The 22,400-nt window shown below is 37.1% G+C and overlaps 2 protein-coding genes across 4 annotated transcripts in view; both read right to left on the bottom strand.

Moving 5' to 3' along the window:
- Window positions 1-4,824, bottom strand: part of ltbp1 (latent transforming growth factor beta binding protein 1) — an 86,659-nt gene extending 81,835 nt beyond the window's left edge. For all 3 annotated transcript variants that reach the window (XM_016558101.1, XM_016558108.1, XM_016558116.1), the window contains exons 1-2: window positions 4,152-4,824; window positions 2,935-3,005 (exon numbers count right to left, since the gene is read on the bottom strand). In XM_016558101.1, coding sequence (XP_016413587.1) covers window positions 2,935-3,005; window positions 4,152-4,486 — 406 coding nt within the window. In that variant the 5' untranslated portion in view covers window positions 4,487-4,824. The remainder of the gene's footprint in view (window positions 1-2,934; window positions 3,006-4,151) is intronic.
- Window positions 4,825-9,238: 4,414 nt separating this feature from the next.
- Window positions 9,239-22,400, bottom strand: part of ttc27 (tetratricopeptide repeat domain 27) — a 116,343-nt gene continuing 103,181 nt past the window's right edge. The window contains exons 17-20 of the mRNA XM_016558088.1: window positions 14,426-14,623; window positions 13,616-13,727; window positions 11,060-11,160; window positions 9,239-9,712 (exon numbers count right to left, since the gene is read on the bottom strand). Coding sequence (XP_016413574.1) covers window positions 9,593-9,712; window positions 11,060-11,160; window positions 13,616-13,727; window positions 14,426-14,623 — 531 coding nt within the window. The 3' untranslated portion in view covers window positions 9,239-9,592. The remainder of the gene's footprint in view (window positions 9,713-11,059; window positions 11,161-13,615; window positions 13,728-14,425; window positions 14,624-22,400) is intronic.

Below are 22,400 nucleotides of genomic sequence, written 5' to 3'. Positions count from 1 at the left end.
GCGCGCACTTTATTTCACGTCTTCTGAACTGTTGACAACCAACACCCGCTTACCCCCATTGAAAGGCTTGGAGGGGCCAGGGCAATTTTTAATATAACTGATTGAATTCGTCTGAAAGAAGAAAGTCACATACACCTAGGATGCTTTGAGGGTGAGTAAAACACAGGCTAATTTTCATTTTTGGGTGAACTAACCCTTTAAGCTTTAAAAGTATCACAGTTATCTGAAAAATTAGAATAGAAAATTTAACAAGCACTCTTAGCAATACAAGTCTTAGCTATACAAGAAGCACTGCAAAAACCTAGATTCTCTATGGCTTAGTAGTTTGCACACCAGCCCCTGAGAAACAAACCCATATCTATCAAATACAGACATCCAGAACCAAGACTGACTTGTATGAGAAAGATCACTTGGATGAAATTGCCTGCATAATCACTGTACACTAGTAAAATGTACACCTGATGTTCAACGCAAGGCTCCAAGACAAAACACTTTGTCAAAATGCAGCAGACATCCAAGACACAATCTTGGAGGTGCCATAGACCCTACACACAAAAAAGTCAATTTGTCATTCCTGAAAAACAAGGGGAAGGAAGGAGGAATGTCACTGGAGGGTGACCGTGACTTCACCAAGTACAACATGTTCCTGGATCAACATCCTTGTTGATCCTGGAACAACATTCCAATTAACCAATCAGAATTGAGGGATAACTTTTCAGGAAATATCTGTTTTAGGCTTATGATCAGGATTAGGTTGGACAGTAATGTTGATCCAGGATCAACAAAAGATGTTGATCCAGGAACATGTCTTACTTGGCAAAATCACGCCGACCGTCACTGGAGACAGGGGATGTAGACACAATATTGATTGTCTAGGATATGTGTAAAAGGTGGGTAAGAGGACTGTGTGCTAGAGGTAAGACTCAGACAGCGGGTGGAGGTGCAACTCCTGCTTTTCCCCCGTGGCCTCCACGTACTTCCACACATACAGTGGCGGGTTCTTATATAACCTACTGGCAGAAACACACAGGATGAGGAGAAACTGATCCAACTCTTCCACTGGGTTATCATACTCTTTGTAGCCTCACAATTCCTCACCTTTTACCCCCTTATCACTGTGTCCTTTGTTTTCTAAAATTATATTTAAAGTTTTTTTCCTGTGTACTTTCTGTCCATTGAATTAACTGAAACATTTCTGTCATGTCTTGCATTTCCTTTCTTTACAAACCCCATGTTGGTGCTCTGGGTTTTGTGTGCAATAACTTGCAGATTAGATTTGCTTGTAACTTGAGCATGTTGTGATACACTGAGTGTTTGCTAATATGTGCAGTGTTGGGAAGGTTACTTTGGAAATGTAATAGGTTACAGATTACAAGTTACCCTATTTAAAATGTAATAGTAGTGTAACTTTTTCAATTACTTTATTAAAGTAATGTAACTGATTATCTCAGAGTAGTCAGTGCAATTTGGGAAATAAATCAATTAAATCTGTATGTGGATGTGTGTAAATAGTCAAATGTAATCCCGTTTGTAATCATTAACATTTTCATAAGTAACTGTAATTTAATTACACATTTTTTCTTAGTAACTGTAACGGATTACAGTTACATTTATTTTGTAATTAAATTACGTAACGCCGTTACATGTAACTAGTTACTCCCCAACACTGAATATGTGCTATCATGAACCATCCGCTGCCACCCACTCGAAATCTACACCTATGATAACAAAACACCCCCTCCTTCCAACCACCCCCATCCCTCTCCTTCAGATCTCACTGAGGCCGTTTTGACTCTGATCACAGGTGGGCACTGCAGCTGTCTGTCTGGTTGTTTATGAAGGACACCATAAAATGTCTCAGCATATGTCATATTTTAACCACAGCAACTGCTCGTGGCATTAAAGGACAGTTCACTCAAAATGAAAATTCTGTTGTTCCAAACATGTATGACTTTATTTCTACTTTGGAACACTACTTTAAGAAAATTGTTTCAACTGTTTTTGTCCATTCAATGAAAGTCAATGGGGTCCAAAACAACACTTGAACTCTCTGATCTGTTTTGTGCATTTTACAGAAGAATTAAAGTCAAAGAGACTAAATATTGACATTTCCTCTCACTTATATTTAGCACACATTTGTGTCCAGAGGGAGCTTCTAGACACCATTTTATACCAAGGGGACTACGGAGCAAGACATGGATGAATGTCTTGCTCAAAAGCGCACAGTAAGGGTTTGAAGCCAAAGGGGCATAAGTGTAAATCCAAACCCTCGGTCTGTGATCAGTAAATGATGCTGGGCAGGATTGTTAACTCCTAGATGATCCCTAAATATGATTAAACCTGCAGCTTTTGTGTTAGCAACCTAAACCCTTTCGGTAACACTTTAGTATAACTACCAATTCTCACTATTAACTATTGCTTATTAGCATGCCTATTATTAACATATTGGCTGTTTAATAGTCCTTATAAAACACATTCTGCATGACCATATTCTACATCCCTAATCCTACCCAATACCTAAACTTAACAACTACCTTACTAACTATTAATAAGCAGCAAATTAGGAGTTTATTGAGGCAAAAGTTATAGTTAATGGTTTGTTAATAGCGAGAATTGGACCTTAAAATAAAGTGTGACCACCCTTTCTAATTAGACAAACTCAATCCCCTTTTCTACACCAATGAGTTTTAAAGACTGGTTAGCTAATTTTGTTGACATACTTAGGATAACTGATTTCATGTTAAATCCTCAGTCTTTAGCAAAATTGTTACACTAAAGCAAAGAAACCATTCTGAACTAGACTTTCAGGGTGATTATAGGACTCCCCTTGTTCAAGCAAGATTTTAGATTGAAGCTCAAGTGTGGTGTAGTGCAGAAGAAAGACCTGAGAGAACCCAAGCACATGCATGATTCAAAAGAATCGTCATAACTCACATTTAGTGCAGCGCTGAGATCCCTGGGTCTTGCTCCAACCAACACAGCACTGCCCCCCACAGACGTTCACTCTGTAATGACATCAAGAGTCACACTCACACACAAACTGAATGGACCTACTAACCTTACTGTAAACCCCCCGGTCAATCTCCTCGCCCACCCAGAGAGGTTTCTGACGCAAGTCTGCTCTCACTGAAGTGACATGGGAGCCCGGGGACCAAAGCTGGATGAGGCTCCAATATAATCAGTCCTCTTATTCCCACTGTGCTATTTCATACTGTACCTTAGAGTAAAGCAAGAGGAACCGATCCAAAGCACAGGAAATATGAAGAAATACAGGGCTGGGATACACTCGTACTCTTTGTGATTGTAGGGAATGTGAAAAAATCTTTGTGAATGGCCTGGTGAAACTTTTTAAGGGGCATCGGGTTCATTGGTAGGGGAGCCGGTAGCTTACATTTAATCTGGCTTGCATGGTTTCTTGAATCAACAAATGTTACTTTGCTTTTTAGAACGTTATGATCACTGTAGACTGGTTGCCTTATCAAATTTATCGCTCCTTAGTGACATCTGGCTGCTAACATCATTGGCAATCAAATGCAAGTTTGAAACTAATGGAACTACAACACTCACATTCTTGATTACTTCTGTTCAACAGTATTACACTGACACAATTTATGTTAGCAATTTGCACAATACAAGTAACGCATTACAATGGAAGCATCACTTTTTGGAACTGTTACATAATTTTTTCTTCTTATGGCTAATTTTTATATTTATCTTTATCAAACTGTGAACTACAGACAGCTCAATAATCGGTTTGACTTACCAATATTCGTTATCAGCACCATTTGGTGGGTCTCTATAGAAAATCATTCAATATCGGTATTCACTTATAAAGTTACTTTAGTTCTAATTAATATGCGTTTAGTTTGGATAATGAACTTTGTGACCATTTAGACTGCAAAACAGCTTTACATAAAAACATCAGTTATTTAAATAACACTACAATATCACAATATTCATAATGAATATAATAATAATGAATATTCATAATACATATTTTCTGTTGTAGCTGCCTAATGGCAAATTTAGATATTATTTTGTCTAATAGGTATTGTATGGTACATAGCCTACAAATAATTATACTAAAAAACTATAGGTTATTGGTCGAAATTTAATGTTATGCACATGAATACACTTGGCTCTGCTCTTACCCTGACATTTTCATATGATGGCTGGTTGTGTGTCGGCCAGGCTGCGCGTCCTGGCGGATCGGAATGCTCGGGTTCGGGTTCGACTGGTGACCCATTCTGCGGGTCCGGACCTGGCCGCCGAAGCTGGCTTTGAGCTCTACATTGTAGGAGTGCGGCTGTCCCGACGCTCCCGAGCGCGATGAAATAGAGCTCACGCGAACCCCGTCCGTACCGCTCGGTCCCGGCTGAAGCACGTACAGTTTCCTGAAGCCGCTCTTATCCGCCGAGAGCGAAGCCGGAGAAATCAATAACGTTAAAGAAACAATGATGTCCCACATGAGCACAGCCATATCCATTGGAAGTGAAAGTGTTGGGAAAGTTTGAAAGAACTACTCTGTACTATATACACGCACTATAGATAGAAAGACACAAAAAGAACTATAGAAGTGCAGCTCCACTCTGTCGCGTGTGAAGCAGTTGTAAACCCTCGCGCGCTGTCATCTATTCGCCATAAGAAAACACTTAGAGGCAAACATAACTTAAAAGAGGGGGGAAATGCTTGAAGTGAAAGAAAGTTTCAAAGCACGAAACGGAAATCGGGGAAAACGGGAGTCAAGGCGGCGAGAGAGCTCGCGTGCGGGCGATTTGAGCTCGAGCAGAAGTTTGAAAACTCTTAGAAAAGTTTGAGCGCGTGTGTGTGCAAGGGCAGGAGTTTGTGCTCGAGCTCCATATAGCCAATCTCCTGCAGACATGACGTCAGGGATGGAGCTCTTATTGGAACACACATGTGGGGCTGAACCCTTAAACCAAAGGCAAAAGACTGAACTGAAGAACTGCGTTCAGACGTACGAATTTGATGATGGGGGTCGTCTGTAAAAATGTCAGATAAGTGCATCCATCATAAATCAAGCCTGTCATGTAGAGCGCAGGCATCGGTTCCACAGCTCCACACAAAAATAAGCTATTCCACTAGACTCTAGAGGGTTCTCAGGATATTACATTGGCCATCAACTGGGGACTGAATATTAATATTGCTTATACAAAAGTATCAAACACTGGCTATGCCTACATGCACCCTATGCCAGTGCTGGAATTAAAGCTGAAGCTCATGTAAACAGAATACCATAATTATGCACATAATTAGAGTAACCATAATCACAGTATAGCCTATGCTTTAACCACATTTCTTCCACTCTGATCAAAGTGCGCATGTGCAGAAGAGAAGAAGCCACACTTTGGGGGCACTCAGGAAACAGGGCTACTTTTAGTTGAAATCTAATGAAAAGTGTTACCATTTCAGATATATTTGGCTCAGTTCTTACCCTGACACTTTCATATGGTTGTTGCTTTACAAAGGACATACTGATGGAATCATTTTAGGGGCTTATGTAATTGTCCAGATGACTGGGTATCCTAGAACAGGCCAACAGTTCATATTTGAAGGCGGCAAAACAACAAAATGGCAGTAAAAACACATGGCATTGGTAAGTAGCATGTAAACAATTCGAATCGATTACGGAATATGAATAATTCCTTAGGTTATTGGCAGTTATCGGAATATTAACATATATTGTAAATATAGCCTTTGAAATCTATTTATATTCTGTTTTTTGAGGATAACCTTCCCATATTTCCCATATATCTAATCTGACTTACTTGTAGAATTTCCCCTAAAATACCATAGGATTTGATGGACACACAGGCATTTGATATTAAAATAAAAACAGCTTGAAAGCTAGTCTAAGCCTCACCTAGTCTATTGGATGGATTTAGAAAAACTTTGGGCACTTTCAAGCAGATTGGGACACTGGATTGACAAGGTAGACCCTGTTGAAGGGGGAAAATGCTTAAACTGGTTTAGGCGGGCCTTAGATGGTTTTGAAGGAAATATTTTTAGCTGACCAAGCTGGGAGACTGACCAGCTTCACTCATAAAAATAAAGTTTTTATTGGCAGATTATTCCATGAAGAACACTTTAACATCCATGAAAACGTCCCATTGCACAAAAGGTGTAAAAAGGGTCAATATATTATTAAAATGTTTATCACACTAAGCAAAATTGTACTTTTAAGAACCGTTCACTGCAATGTTCCTTAGAAAATTCAAATTGGTTCTGTCATCACCGTGAAAACCCCATTTTGGGAGCCTTATTATTAAGAGTGTTGACTAGGCTCTGAGACCAACTAAGACCATTTTTAAGATGTTCTCAACCCTATTGTAAAAGACCTGCAAAGCCATTAGAACCATTAATTTATTCGGATGATTTACTTAATAAGTGACACCATTCAGAAACACTGAATCAAAGCGGTCCGTGATGTTCTATGCAGTTATGTGATCCAAATGACTTTCTCCCTACAGCATGCCTCACTGCTTACCAGCTCTAAATCTGACTTTGAGAGCCTTCTGCCCATGAACGGGGACCCTATGGCCTCCCTACACGTCAAAAACCGGATCCTATTAATACATTCAGCATCCGCACACACCCTCCTGTTTCGACACACAAATAGATGAACATGCTTCCATTCTTTCACACGCTCACAATTCCCTAAACTTAGCCGAAAGTCGCTGTCCTCCTACAGACACTTGTTATCTGGATTACCAGAACGTCTTTACAGCATTACTGAAAGGTGACTCAGAAACTTCCTTAGATCAAGACCATTTTAGGCCTAGACTGAGCTCAGCCCACTCTAGGATATGCGTGGGTGAGACGGCCAGAGAGACAGATAGACAGACATGGAATACCATTCCTCATAAGCTTTGGAGTATTTGGACGAAGATTTCAGACGGATTTATTAAATGCATTAGATCATCCTTGAGGAGAACCAAATGTCTTGAAAGAAATCGTTCTGTTTCTACACAGCCGAACAGGTGTTTAACAGTCCATTCTTATTGCCAAATTAAAGTTTTGTATTCATCAATTGATGATCTCTAATTTAATAAAAAGACAGTTCCTGTTACATCTGCCAGGTCTAATGGCTAAAGCTGAAAAGGGGATTTAAGGAACAGAGAGAGACAGTGCTGTCATAAAGCTATTCTTGGGTCACAGCTATTTTTAGTTTAAAAATAATGACCATCATAACTAAAAGAGAAGAGCAGGAGAGAGAGAGAATACAATATTAATGACAAGACTTCAGCATGCTTTAAAGTAGTTTACACCACACTCTCAAATCTTAGTTTGGTCTGTGAATCCATATAAATTGTATAAAAACTTGAATGGGGATTCGCAAACCAATTCTGCGCAAGGGACCCAGACTCCTTAGTGACTCCACTGATGACGTCTCTCCTTAATCAGTCACATGATTTAAGGTATCATTCGTGTATTACAAACAGTCACTTTCATTTTTAGGAGAACTACCCCTTTAGGAATCAAAATCCTTATTTGGTAAAGTCACCTCTTCAAATATTCAATATTCAATATGAATATTCAAATCGTTTGCCATTTCACCAGTATAGTAGTGCCTGGAATTTAAAAGATCAATTGTGTCAAACACAATCAACTTTGACAGCTATATAAACTGTTAAAAAACATAACTCAGGGCCATCGGGTTCTTAAGTTGTTCATTTGTGCGTGAGACCGCAGGGACGCAATTGATGCAACAGTCACATATGCGGCCCACAGAGGGAGGACAGGAACTTCACACTGTATCAGTGGTATCACCACAACCCTGCGGGAGGAAGGAGAGCTGTGCTGGGGAATTAACAGTTTATGTAGCTAAAAATGTGCCTTGCGATTGTTGTCACAGCAAGCAGGGCAGCCCCACGGTGGGAGGGACGCAGATATCTTCTGTCAGCAACTCTCTACTGTAATACACAGTTTTCAAACACAACATTTTGGTTTTAGATGCTACCTGAGCTACAGCATTTGCCATTTAGACAACCTTTAAAGGACAGCTGAGGAGAGCTTGTTATTTATTTTAGGCACATCTTAATAGCTTCCAAAAGCAGTGCTGCAGAGACGATGCATTTTTGTAGACCACAACTCGGAAATGAGTTAGCATTTTAGCATTTCCGGTTCTATCGTCCCAAAGTCAGTGAGGCTTTGGATAAATGTCTGAAATAAAGTCTGTGGTTAAAACAAGATCAAGATATTTTCAGATTGTATGCTACAACATAAAATATATTAGTAATACCTTGTATTTTGGCTTCATAAAAGTTGTTCATTGGCCTACAATAATACATCACTGCAGCACTCTATTCAGAAGAACAGACCAGAACTTTTTGGATGATGTAGTAACACATGCCAAACATATATGTGCCATTGATATTAAATAGCTCTACTATAGTGTGTTGACATTGCGTAATCTCTGGAAGTTGTTCACTTGGTGGTTCCCACAATAGACACAGGATGTTTGCTTTGTGTCAGATTCATGTTTCTTAGCCCTCAGCTATCCTGTAGGTTCTCTGGGGCAACTTACTAGGCAATGTTCTTGCATCATTTGTACATAAATAGCCGAATATGATGAATAACCGAACACTGCCAATTTCTTTGTTTCTTGTAACGGTCAAGCAAACAAAGAACTGTTCTCACAATGAAAGTTAATTACTTACAGATATTCTGTAATGCTCAAATACCATGCTGAAAAATTACTGGCATGATGTCTTTTCTCTGAGGACAGACGCAGAAAGATGTGCGAGCAAGACGATGTCAAGGCAGGAAGAGAGACCAGATTTGTGAGAAATCAGATGGGTAAATATAAATCTCTCTAAACCCAATAGACTCAGAAAGGCCCAACTCTGCAAACTCTCAATGACATAATAACCTTCTCTGATACATACTTTATTGTTCAACAGTTTGTTTTCAGTAAGATTTTCATTTTTTTTAAATAATACTTTTATTCAGCAAGGACACATTCATTGACCAAAAGTGATTAAAAACATTATGATGTTAAAAACGATTTCTATTTCAAATGACTGTCTCTGTTTCCAACATTTGTTTTGTTGAGCACCAAATCAACATATTGGATTTCTGAAGGATCATGTGACACTGAAGACTGGAGTAATGACTGCTGAAAACTCAGCTTTGCCATCACAGGAATAAACTACATTTTAAAATATAATCAAATCGAAAACCGTTATTTTTCAATATTATATTTCACAATATTATTTCATCATGCACACAAGTAAAAAAAAAAAAAAAAAACAAGCATAAAGATTAATTATGTAAGAAAGAGGCTGTGTATTATTCATTGGAATGAGGCACTGTTGAACATAGCAAGCCTCAGGGACCTTAAAATCACATTGTGTGATCACAGGATCCGATTAGGGCAAAGACAGCTGACCCTGGATCAGGTCATGATGACAAACATCTTTAACTCAGCCACTAAGTCTTTTTTCATGTTGATTTAACAAGCAACAGAGGTCCTGAGGATTTTCTGATGGAAGTTTTGTTAGTTTAAAACATAACTTTAAAGATGCACTGTTTAAACCAATCAAAGGGAGGAAGAAAACAGTGCTAAGGCTTCTCATTGGCTGCGTAGCTGGGCACTCAGGTCCTGCAGCTCTGTGATGAGCTGCTCGAGCTCTGTGACATCACCTCTGAGCTCATCATGGAGTTCACCTGTGGCAACATCAGTGTACAGTTGCTGTGAAGAGACAACAAATCAAAAAAGTTTTTGAGACCTATAAATGGCAGCTGACAGATTATAATAAATTATAAAAAAAAATTATAATAAATAAAAATTCCTATAAAAATTGAACTTATTACAATATATTTACAGATAACATGACATCACAATTGACACCATTTACTTAAAACATTAGAATGTTGGTCTTATTGTAAATACTGAAAAATTTTCAATATAACAGTTATTCAATATAAAAAAATCATCAAAATGTAAGTTTCTTCCGGACTTTTCGTTTGAGCTGACAACAAGCTGGCCTGTCATATATAAAGAACCTTTTATCCAATCAATTCCTGATAAACACTTCTGTTCAAATGTTTGGGATCAATAAGATTTTTATTTTTTTGAAAGAAGTTTCTTATTCTCACCATGGCTGCATTTATTAGATCGAAATACAGTAAAAATGGCAAAATTGTGAAACATTATTATAAAATAACTGTTTTCTATTTTAAAATATTTTAAAATGTAATTTATTTTGGTGATGGCAAAGCTGAATTCTCAGCAGCCTTTATTCCAGTCTTCTGTTTCAAATGATCCTTCAGAAATTATTCTATAATTATTATATAATATGCTGATTTGTTTCTAATATCTTATTGTTACTGTATAAATGCTAAAAACCATTGTGCAGCTTAAAATGATTGTAAAAACCCTCATATTGTTTTCAGGACTCAAAAGAACAGTATTTATTTGCAACAAATCTTTTAACATTGTAAATGTTTTTACTGTCACTTGATCAATTTAATGCGTCCTTTCTGAATACATGTATTAACTTCTTTAAAAAAAAATGCCTCTAAACTTTTGAACAGTATTGTATAAAAAAGTCCTATTTTCCATTCTAAATTTTCTCATATCCTGTTTTGTTGGATTTGTGAGTTTCGAGCACTTTTTTATATCGACTTAAATATTTGGTCACACTTTATATTTAGGTCCAATTCTCGCAATTAACATTGACTTTTGCCTCAATAAACTCCTCATTTGCTGCTTATTAATAGTTAGTAAGGAAGTTAAGTTTAGGTATTGGGTAGGATTAGGAATGTAGAATATGGTCATGCAGAATATGTGCTTTATAAGTACAAAAAAAAAAGCCAATATTTTTTTATTATGCTAATAAGCAACTAGTTAATAGTGAGAATTGGTCCCTATACTAAAGTGTTACCATGCGTGTAATAGCATTAAATAGGCATAAATTGCCAGAAAATGCTAACTTTTACAAAACAAATAAAAAGGCCTGTTTTTATTGATAGCTTTAAAAGACTTAAACAAAACCTTAAAGCTAACGATTTTAAGAGCCGAGTGTGTGAAACTCACTCTGGCTTTGGTGACCAGGCTCTTCAAACTGAGTCGAGCTGAAGACAGCAACTGTAGAGCCTCTTGAGGATTGCGCTTAGACCTGCTACAGCTGATAGAGACTGCGAGACAGAGAGACAGAGAGACATAGACAGGAATTACTGATGAGTTTCATCTCCAGTAGAGTCCCGGCGGTTTACAGAGGGCAGTGCTGGAACATTAAGCATCTGTATGCTGCACAGCCAGCCAGAGGAGACAGTGAGTGTCGGCCTGTCAAAGGTCACTAGAGGTCAGGTGATGCAATATCAAGGTCTGTGGCCTAATACAAAGAGTTGGTCATTATTTAATTTTGTGTGTGTGTAGCACTGTTCACATTAAGTGATGGATCACGACCTCTGAGCGACTCATGTTTAATCACTACAGCTATTAGTGCAACATCAAACATCATTCCACACACACACACAAACAGTCACTGTCATCTATTCTACATATTTTTTTCCACAATGAAACTCATAATTAGCAGAGTCTCTAGCAGAATATTATTATCAAACAGGGCTAACAGAACATAACACATACTGTGTGCGCAGGTACTTTCATTTTCCTGAGAAGGTGCATTCCCAGCAAGCATTTGTGTGCTGTTTATCAACTATGTTTATCTTGCTCACAAATATGGAGGAAAGCAACAGATGCATGAGTATGCGCATCTACCTCAGTGTCAAAGGCCACTCTTTCGCTCTCTCAAATTCTTAGCTTTCCCTCGCTTTCTCATCTCTGCACACCTGTTTTTTCTGCCTTTCATTCCATCATTTCCACTTTTGTGATTTACTTTTCAATTCCTTCTTCCTATTTTTGTTCTTCACTTCCTTGATTCTCTCCTCCTCCTCTACTTTTCTTTTAATCTTCCTAAAATTCCTTATTTCATAAATTCCAAAATTCATTCCAAATTCTTTCATTCTTTCTAAATTATAATTTTCTTTCTAAAGCTTCTTAAATAAATTTTAATTACTTTCTAAATTCTTAGAAAATGTTTCTTTCTAAATTTTTTTTTTCCTGAATTATTTTTCTTTCTACATTCTTGTTGCAATTCTTTCTAAATTTCTAAATTCTTAATTCATTATAAATTCTTTCATTCTTTCTAAATTATAATCTTATTTCTAAAGCTTTTTAAATACATTTTAATTACTTTCTAAATTCTTAGAAAGTTTTTCTTTTCCTGAATTATTTTTCTTTCTACATTCGTGCTGCAATTCTTTCTAATTTATTTATTTCTAAATTCTTAATTCTTGCTTTCTTCCTAAATTCTTGCCTTTTTCCTTTATAAATACTCATTCTTATAAAATTTTTAAAAATATTTTTCTAAATTTCTGCTTATTTCCTTTCTAAATGCTTTTTAAATTATTTTTATTTTTTCCCTCTAAATTCTTCTTTCTAAATTTATGCTTTGTAAATTCTCTCTCAATTTGTGTTTTTTTGCTTTCCCCTCAAATTTGTCCTTCAAAATTCTTGCATTTACTTTCTAAATTATTTCTTGCTAAATTCTAGTCAATCCATCTATCCATCAATTCTTCATTCTTGCTATCTCCATCTCTCTCTTTACCCATCTCATCCTCATGTTTCTGCCTGAAGCGGCAACAGCAGGAAAAGTGGTGTGATTAATAAGTGTGGAGCTCATTCACAACACACACATACAGCTTTAATGCATAGCAACACATACATGAATACAATATCTACACAAATGCACGAGGTACCATACAACCCAGTGAAGAATGATCTTATGTATGCTCACACACTTACCTCGCCCTTATATCGATCAATCAATCCTCCCCAAACACACGCGCACACACATACAGAAAGCAGGCCAGAGTAAGTGGGAAGGGATGGAGGCATGTGAAGGGTTCTGCTACATTTGCCGAGCCGCCCCTTTATAAATCATTAAGATCAACAACAAACAGCCTGCATACTCAAGGACAAGCTGATGGAGAGAGTGTGTGAAATGGAATAAGAGGAGAGATGCTAAAAAGATGGCAAACGAACATTCGAGCGGGATCATGATTCGGTTAGACAAGTTTGTCCATGTTCAATGCCAGCTGAGAATAAAATTATGTGACAGTTTGATTTTTAAGACAGAAATTCAGATTTGAAGGAGAAAGAATTGCTATTCAACCCAAAACCTTTGCTCTGTCCCAACTGATGTTTAATTCAACACACACTTACTGACCAAACCCTCAACATCCCTCCTAATGAGACACACACACACACACACACACGGACAGACAAAAGCAAACCCATCTGGTAAACACAAAGGCGCACGTGCCCACACACACAAACAGAAGTCTGTCTCTGTTGGAGGTCAGAGGGGTAAAAGGCTTGTTTGTTGTTCTTGCTCCTGCTCCTTGTTCTCAATCCATCAGCCCTTTCAGACTCTCTCTACGGTCACGCGCTGCCACATTAGCCATGATAGAGTGACTCTCTGAATGAGTGCAGGACCACGATTCTGTATGTTCCTCTCAAATGGCCTTGTGAAAGAGAAAGGGAAAGCATGGCCATGTGTGTGTGTGTGTGTGTGTGAAGTCTCACCATTAGCCATATCTCTGGCACCTTTCACCACAGATCTGAAGTTGCCCATGTCTTTCTCCCAGCCAGCTGCCTGCGTCTCACACCGATGCGCTTTACTCAGAAACTGCAGTGCCTACAAACACACACATCAAAACGCAGTTAGACTACAAGACCAAACCAGATGTAAGGTAATAAAACGACAACCAATAAAAGCTACTGTATGTCTTCAATGTAAAACTGAGTCAAGATTATTTTGAGTTTGTAAATCAATATATTTTCTATAGGTGCAGCACCATGCTAGGAAGCCCACTGTGACAGTTTGTACTCTTCAAGCTAAATTGACATTCATGCGTTTTATCCAAAAAGACTTACAGAGCATTCAAGATTTACATTTTACCAGATGCATGTTCCCTGGGGATTGAAAAACTTGCTCTATTAATCTTTATTTTATTTGCAAATAATAAAAAAAAAAACTACAATAACTGTTCAAATCAAATATATTAATGACAAAATAGATTAGGGAATACTATTTGCTTGAAAACCTTGGTGTACTGTAGACGCTTTTTTGTTAAGTCACTGAATGTAGAAATAACAGTTCAAGCCAATTCTTGTAAAAATGAATAAAGTTGGCATTGATAGCCTTGTGGGCAGCGCGCTGACATATAGCGCCATTGCGCTACGGGCGTCCAGAGTTCGAATCCTAGCTCGAGGACCTTTCCCGATCCCACCCCCTTCTCTCTTTCCCACTTTGCTTCCTGTCACTTCTATACTAATAAAGTAAAAAAAATGCCCAAAATATATCTTAAAAAAAATAATAAAATGAAAATTCACCTTTTCATTGTCTTCTACATTGTTGCTATTGCCATCGCCATAGAGACGAGCATACTGCTTCCATATTTGGGCGTCTGTGCTGCAGCGGGCAGAGACTCGACCAAAGAGTTCCTGCAATTTGGCTTTAAGATTGGAGGCCTGTTCGCCACGGTGATCTGTCAGATTGTCCACTACCGAACGCACCAGGATTTCCAGCACCTGATGGAAAAAAAAAAAAAAAAAGAAATACTAAATGCCAAAGAACTTACTTTTCAGTAGTGTAAAACTGGCTGCTGTTTAAACTCAACAACCAATAATGAATATCTAATCTGAAAACTAATCTAGGGTTGACATTTACCCTCTGCTGTGCCTGATCTAACCTTTCCTGACCTAACCTTAGCTATGAGGTCAAAACACAAATCCCTAAACTTGATCTCTGCATTCTTTGATGTTCCTGGCTTGTGCATCACTTTATTTTTTTAACTTTCTTACATTTACACTCCAACAACCGTGTTGATGTTGCTTTTCTCTCTTTCCACCCTCTGTTCCCTAACATTTATTCTGTCCTGACCATGTGACAGCCCAACACTACTAAGATTTCGACTCACACAGTTTCTGAAGCATGTCTCTCTGTTTGCCTGCCTCTACTCTGACTGACAATTTTAATAAAATATGAGGCACACACACTTACCTGTGAGTATGTTACAGTTTAGTTTGAACAGGCAAATTGCAATTATAGGAAGGAAGGAAGGAAGAAAGATAGAAAGAACATCCCAAGAGATCCCCTCATATGATTGTAAAGCGCTTTGGATGTACAGCAATACACAATGAAAGCACTATATAAATGCCTCGTTCATTCATTCATTCATTATTCATTCATTCATTCATTCATTCTCTGTCTGGAGAAGTGTTTTTATGTCTCTCTCTCATACACTTACTCAGAAATTGCAGTTTATACCTGGATGGTATATAATTGCATTTTGATAAACTTTGGACTTTTTAATTAAAATAAATAAAATGAATAAAATATTTAAAATAACAAAACGTGGTTACAAGTGTTGTTCTAATGTGTTCTGACTCTGTATACACTTGCATTTAGTGCAGTCTAATTCAGACCACTAGAAACGGATGTTAATAGCAGGGTCTATGAAGCCTTCAGTGAGGTGTGACTAGTCTGAAGTGTCTGATTCCCAAGAGGGAAGCTGTTAAGAGTGTGTAAGTACGTGTGTGTGTGTGTGTGTGTGTGTGTGTCTCAGAAACAGAGAAGGCTTTCTCCTCAAACTCCAAAATCTAAACCAAGCACACCACACCCTTAAACTTCACTAAACTACCAGAATACTTTACCTGCATGCTGGGCTCCACATTCCTCTCTCTCTCTCTCTCTGTGTAAAAGCTATTAATCACTGCCTTCACACAGTGTTCCACATATGTTTGTGTGTCTGTATGCTCTGTAACTAACAAGATCCAAACTGCATTGTAATTACTAAAGCAGAACCAGAATTTGTTAACATTAACTTTTTGTGTGTGTGAAAAGGAGACGGATGTTTTTGCTTATGCACAAGTTTGGCTAGTTCTATTAAGAAGTAACATGATCAAAAAAATAAATAAAAAATAAAAATAAAGAGTGTCGTACAATTTATATGTATACTTTTCGAAATTTGGGGTCAATAAGATTTTTTTTGCTCACCAAGGCTTTATTTATTTGATTAAAAGTACAGTTAAACAGTAATACTCTAAATTATTATTACAATTTAAAACAACCGTTTCCCATTTTAATACATTTTAATATGCAATTTATTCCTTTTTAATGGCAAAGTTATTGTACATATTTTATCAGTAGGTTTAGAGAGAGTAATTCTGGGTAATTACAGCAGCTATCAGCAGCCATTATTCCAGTCTTCAGTGTCACATGACCCTTCAGAAATCATTTTAATATGCCGATTTGCTGCTCAAGAACTCAGTATTATCAGTGTTGAAAACAGATGTGATGTTGTACTTAATATTTTTGTGATGACTGTGATACATTTTTTTAGGATTCTTTGGTGAACAAAGTTCAAAAGAAAAAAATTTATTTGAAATACAAATATTTTGTAACAAATGTCTTTACTGTCACTTTTGATCAATTTAATACATCCTTGCTAAATAAAAGAAAGAATTTCTAATATTTAAAAAAGAAAAAAAACTTTTGAAAGGTAGTGCATTTAAAACTAAATTTTTTTTAATTATTTTTTTTCTATAGTTTTGTTATGTACTCATTTTATTATCAGGAATAACGAGGTGGAAAAAGTTCTTGATGCCATTATTTACAAAACTGGTTACTTCTATTAATATGATTTGTATGCTTTACTGTGAAGTGTTTACTAAGACCATAAAAGTAATACAAATATGATGGTGTGTTATGACTAATGATGTCACATTCTAAGCATTCCAGAACACTTCAGTTCACTTCAGCAGCAGTGTTTTTTTCACAAGATCAAAGACAGAAAACTGACCCCAATTTACTTTACATGCTCCATATATTATCTCACATGTGTGTGTACTTGTGTGAAGCAGTGACAATGACAGCACTTGAACAGAGAGAGAATGCGAGAGACATGCAGCAATATGTGTGTGTGTGTGTGTGTAAATGCACTCAGCCAAGACTAATGTTCCCACTTTAACTGCAAAGACTGATAGAAAGCAACTTCATCCGAGCAAACAGCCTCCACACAGACCAGTGTGTTTTATGTGGACCACATGTTCTCATGACAGTGTGTCTGTGTGGTCACATCGTTCTCGAAAGCATGAAAATATACAGCACACATTCCTGAAGTAAAAGTTCATCCGTCATCGCCTTTCTCTTTCCTTACAGCTATCACTTTTTCATCTTCATAACACTATCTCTCCTGATTCTTTCATTCACCTCTGGACCCCTTCAGGCTGTTCAGCAGATGTGCCGAGATCTTTGTCACCCAAGTCAGTGGTGTAATATCTGTAAACTCTCCTCAGACTTTTCCTCCAGAGGCTTTGCCTCTGAAATCTCATTTATAAATCTGCAAAGATGTCAACAATTCTGTGTTTTTCTGTCAATATGGGGTGCTGTGTGTACATTAATGAGGAAAAAAAATTAACTTAAATGATTTTAGCAAATGGCTGCAATATAACAAAGAGTGAAAAATTTAAGGGGGTCTGAATACTTTCCGTACCCACTGTATATTTCAAATTAAAACAATCCCATTTTTGAACCCATTAATCTATCCATTTCAAAATTCATCTATACACACACAAAGAAATCTAAAATAAAAATAATAAAAAAGTCAGTATGGTATCTGTGACTGTCTGCTGGTGATTTGGAACATGTGAAAAGACTAAATGGGATAACTGGATAAGACTCCGCCCCTCATAATGAGGGAAGTGATACGTAACAGGGGAAATTGAATGGGTGTCTGGGTGTAATTCCTGCACAATCCCCTTACAGCGTGAAATTAAGGAGAGGTAATACTCTCCTGGGAGAAACGAGGGAATGAAGAATGGTACTGAGAGAGAGAGGGAGAGAGATAAGAGGATACTTGATCCATCTTTTTTTTAGCTCGGGATGAGGGAGGATGGTCTCTCTTTTCTCTGTCTCTGTGGAATGCGAATTAATGGGTGGGATGACTGTATACCAAGATGTTGCACAGCATTTTCCCTTATTAACAGCTGTTCTCATCTAATTTCCCACTCTGAAGGGTTTCTGTATGAAGAGAGAGATGATGAAGGGAGTAAAATGAACAGTAGAGAGTGAGTGATGATTTTGAGTCCAGCCAAGCACCCAGATCCCAATTACCGTCTGAAGCTCTCACAGGGGCTGGAGGCGAACGCTAGCGATGACCAGCAGATGTGCCGAGATCTTTGTCACCCAAGTCAGTGGTGTAATATCTGTAAACTCTCCTCAGACTTTTCCTCCAGAGGCTTTGCCTCTGAAATCTCATTTTTCACCCTAGAGATCCTGATAACCACATTTCTACCTCAAACTATTTGGTCATCGGCCATCATCTCAACACCACATGATAAAAAGGGCTCTTATATACTGATGAATTCACTTTTGTTTACAATTTAAAAAAGGATAAAAAATTTAACTAAGTAAAATCTTTATTTTTTTCTAAATAGTGGTATATGATTATACTATCTATATATACACACACTACATTTTAAAAAATTGGGTCAGTAAGTTTTTTTTTTTTAAGAAATTAATATTTTTATTTAGCAAGTATTAACGCAGCATTAAACTGATGAAAAGTGACAGTAAAGGCATTTATGTTGCAAAAGATTTAGATTGAAAATACAGTTCTTTTGAACTTCTATTCATCAAAGAACCATTCTAGAGAATTAGAATGATTTCTGAAGGATCATGCTGAAAATTCAGCTTTTCTATCACAGGAATACATACATTTTTAAAATATATAAAAACAGAAAACAGTTATTTTGAACTAACAATATTTCACAATATTAATGTTTTAACTGTATTTTTGATCAAATAAATGTAGCCTTACAGTAGTAAGCATGAGAGACCTAGGTAGCATTTTATTTATTCTTTTTTGCATTTCAGGGCAGGCAAAGTTTTAGATATTTTGCAAGTTAGTTTTGTTTTTATTGCTTATGTTTTAGATAACAAAATGCGTTTAATTTGTGTTTAATTTTTAATGTCATTAAAAAATATACAGTGGGTACGGAAAGTATTCAGACCCCCTTTAAGAGGATACTTGATCCATCTTTTTTTTAGCTCGGGATGAGGGAGGATGGTCTCTCTTTTCTCTGTCTCTGTGGAATGCGAATTAATGGGTGGGATGACTGTATACCAAGATGTTGCACAGCATTTTCCCTTATTAACAGCTGTTCTCATCTAATTTCCCACTCTGAAGGGTTTCTGTATGAAGAGAGAGATGATGAAGGGAGTAAAATGAACAGTAGAGAGTGAGTGATGATTTTGAGTCCAGCCAAGCACCCAGATCCCAATTACCGTCTGAAGCTCTCACAGGGGCTGGAGGCGAACGCTAGCGATGACCTTTTCAACTTTTGTGCTTTCACATCACAACTTTTAATTGATGAGCTACTAGCCGCTCACTAGACGTAAAAGAAAAATTGAAAACTGAGGGGGGAAAAAGGGAAATGAAGTTGGAAGTGACAGTGTAAGTAGGAATAATGTTTAAAGTATACAGCCTACTAATTTAAAACATATTTAGAAGGCAATCAAATCATTTCAAAACATGGTTGTGTGTGTGAAAACAGCTGTGGGACGCCATCCTGAAATGGGATTAAATGTGTTCCCCTGTGACCGTAAATCCCAACACTACAAACATCTGAACATTTGTTTGCCATTTAGAGCATCAGTTTTTTAATGTTTTTTTATGGATGTCTGTTTCCGCATTTAAGTAATACAAAAAAAAAAAATTTGTGAAATTGTGAAATGAAGTTTAAAATTAGAATGAAATTGCTAGAATTGGTCGCAATGACGTGAAATCAAGTCAAACTGCAAAAAACAAAATGTAACATGACAAGTCAGAATAAAAAGTAAAATTTAAAAAATGTAAATCTTGCAACAAATAATTAGAGAAATGATCATTTATGTTCTTTTGAAATCTCTATTCATTAAAGTGCCCCTATTATGCCATTTTTAAGGTTGCTAATATTGTTTTATGAGTCTCCTAAAACAGGTTTACATGCATGCAAGGTCAAAAAACATGTTAGTTTTCTCAAAAAATAGATAGAATTTTACCTCATTTCTAAATTATTCGTAAACGACTCGTGTGAAGCAGTTCAAAGAATCAGTCTCTCTAAACCCCTCCTTTTCGTGAACCCTCACTGCTGTGAATGGTCAGATGGCGCAGTCCTTTGTGATTGGTCCAGAGCCGTAGAGAGATTGGCACTGGATTGGTCTACCGCGTACAGCGCGTGTCGGAAATGAAACGCCCATTGCCATGACAGAATGACAGCCCTGGAGACTTGTCAATACATAGAAATGATGGTATTGATTGTATCTTACCAATTCGAGCCGGAGTCTGATGATGAAACGGTTGATGTGGCTGATCGACAAGAGACTGATTCGCAAGCACGACTGGAGCAGGACGTTTTCTCAGTGGTAAGTGTCAAGTGTTAACAAGTTTTTGGTAATTATAAGATGTGATAAAACAAATTTACTCTCACAGCGTAGGATACAGCGTCTTCTCGACATGATGTTAACTACACCGAAATTTTACTGTTTGTGGGTGGGCAAGTTGGCGACGTAGAACGTGGACAGACATTATGCAAATATGTTACTTTGTGACGTAGAGCTGTAACAGAATAAGATTCGAATTCCTAAAATTGCTAGTCAACCGTTGGAATCCTCCTCACACAATGGACAGACAAACCTGGACTGTGTATTTGTTGGACATTATCTCGATGGAACTCTCAACTTCTCGTATACATGGATCTAATGTGAAAACTGTAAATTTATGGCATTTAGCTTTTAATGTTGTGTCAGCTTTTCTAAAATCTTTGTAAAAAAATATATTTTATTATTATTTATTTAGCTATTATTATTAATTCACTTATTTTTATTATTACTATTTATTTATTTTTTATTTTTATATAAATATATTTTTTTTATTATTATTTTTTTTTTTTTTTTAAGTCTACCAGGATTGGGATTGGTTCTAAATTTGCACAGTTGCTTTTTGTTTTATATTGCTATTCCCAGAAGAAGAAAAAGATTCGAATTCCTGACGACTCGTTTACGTAGAACGTGGGCAGACATTATGCAAATGTGTTACTTCGTGACATAGAGCCGTAACAGAATAAGATTCGAATTCCTGACGACTCGTTTAGGCGATTGCGAGCTGACTCTTTTTTTTTTTGATAGACAATAACTTTATTTATCGTGCACTGTCGGCTTCACAACTTTGCAAATAGTTAATGTTCACATACAGCTACATGACACACTGCATGAAAGGTAATATTCAAAAAGGCATAATAGGGGCACTTTAAGGATGAAAAAATGTATCACTATTTACACAAAAACAAATCAGCAATGCTGAACCAAAGACTTAAACTACTTCAGTCTGTGTGCATTGAATTTATTTAATACACGAGTTTCACAATTTGAGTTGAATTACTGAAATAAATTAACTTTTCCACTACATTCTAATTTATTGAGATGCACCTGTAATAAAGACCGTTTGTAATTTTGCAAGAAACAATTTGAAATTCATTTTTTTGTATATATACTACACTAAAAATCTGCTTCCACAGGATGTCTCCTTTCAACATAATTGCTCCGAATTAGAGACTTCCTTGAAAAAGATTAATATGCAGTTTCCTAGTGCATGCTTACACTAATTTTTCATTTTTTGCTAAAAATAAATAGAGCACATATCTAATTTGCCACTTGCTCATACACAGCTAGAGTTTTCAGATATTTTGCACTGTTCACAAAGTAGAAGGTGGGTGTTTAAAAATTAGAGATGCACGAAACAGCTTCTTTTTTTGAGGTGTAGCCATAATTTCTGTGAAAATAAAACATAATTTACTGCCACCATGGTGACCCCGGAGCCGCTGTAAAGTGAAGGAGGTAAACAACTACCAGGCAATTTGACTACCAAATGATAAAACAAACGACGCATTTAATAGGATGTAGCAGCTGGTGCATCAACCAGCCACAGCACAAACGTGTCTAATGGCGTAAAGCTTTAATACGCGTGTTATGACAGCACCGCTATTAGATTCACAGCTGACGGAGGAGAGGTGTGATGGGGCCATGGAAGCAAGAGACATACGGGGTGCGTGATGAAAACAGAGCTGTTTGGATGAAAGTGAGCAGACAGAAGCCCATCTGGGGTAAGAATTACTTTGCGCATATGTATATATTCATACATATTTGGGCAGATCAGGGTGAAATCATCTCTCTCCTCTCACACAAACATTCACTCATCAAATCTCACTCAGTCACTCATCAAATCTCACTTACACACACACACACACACACACACACACAGTCTCT

This window comes from Sinocyclocheilus rhinocerous, unplaced genomic scaffold (assembly GCF_001515625.1).
Source record: "Sinocyclocheilus rhinocerous isolate Xijiao unplaced genomic scaffold, SAMN03320098_v1.1 scaffold851, whole genome shotgun sequence".
NCBI classification, from domain to species: Eukaryota; Metazoa; Chordata; class Actinopteri; order Cypriniformes; family Cyprinidae; genus Sinocyclocheilus; species Sinocyclocheilus rhinocerous.
The sequence above is the reverse complement of the archived record's forward strand: the minus strand, read 5'-3'. Positions and strand labels throughout refer to the sequence as shown.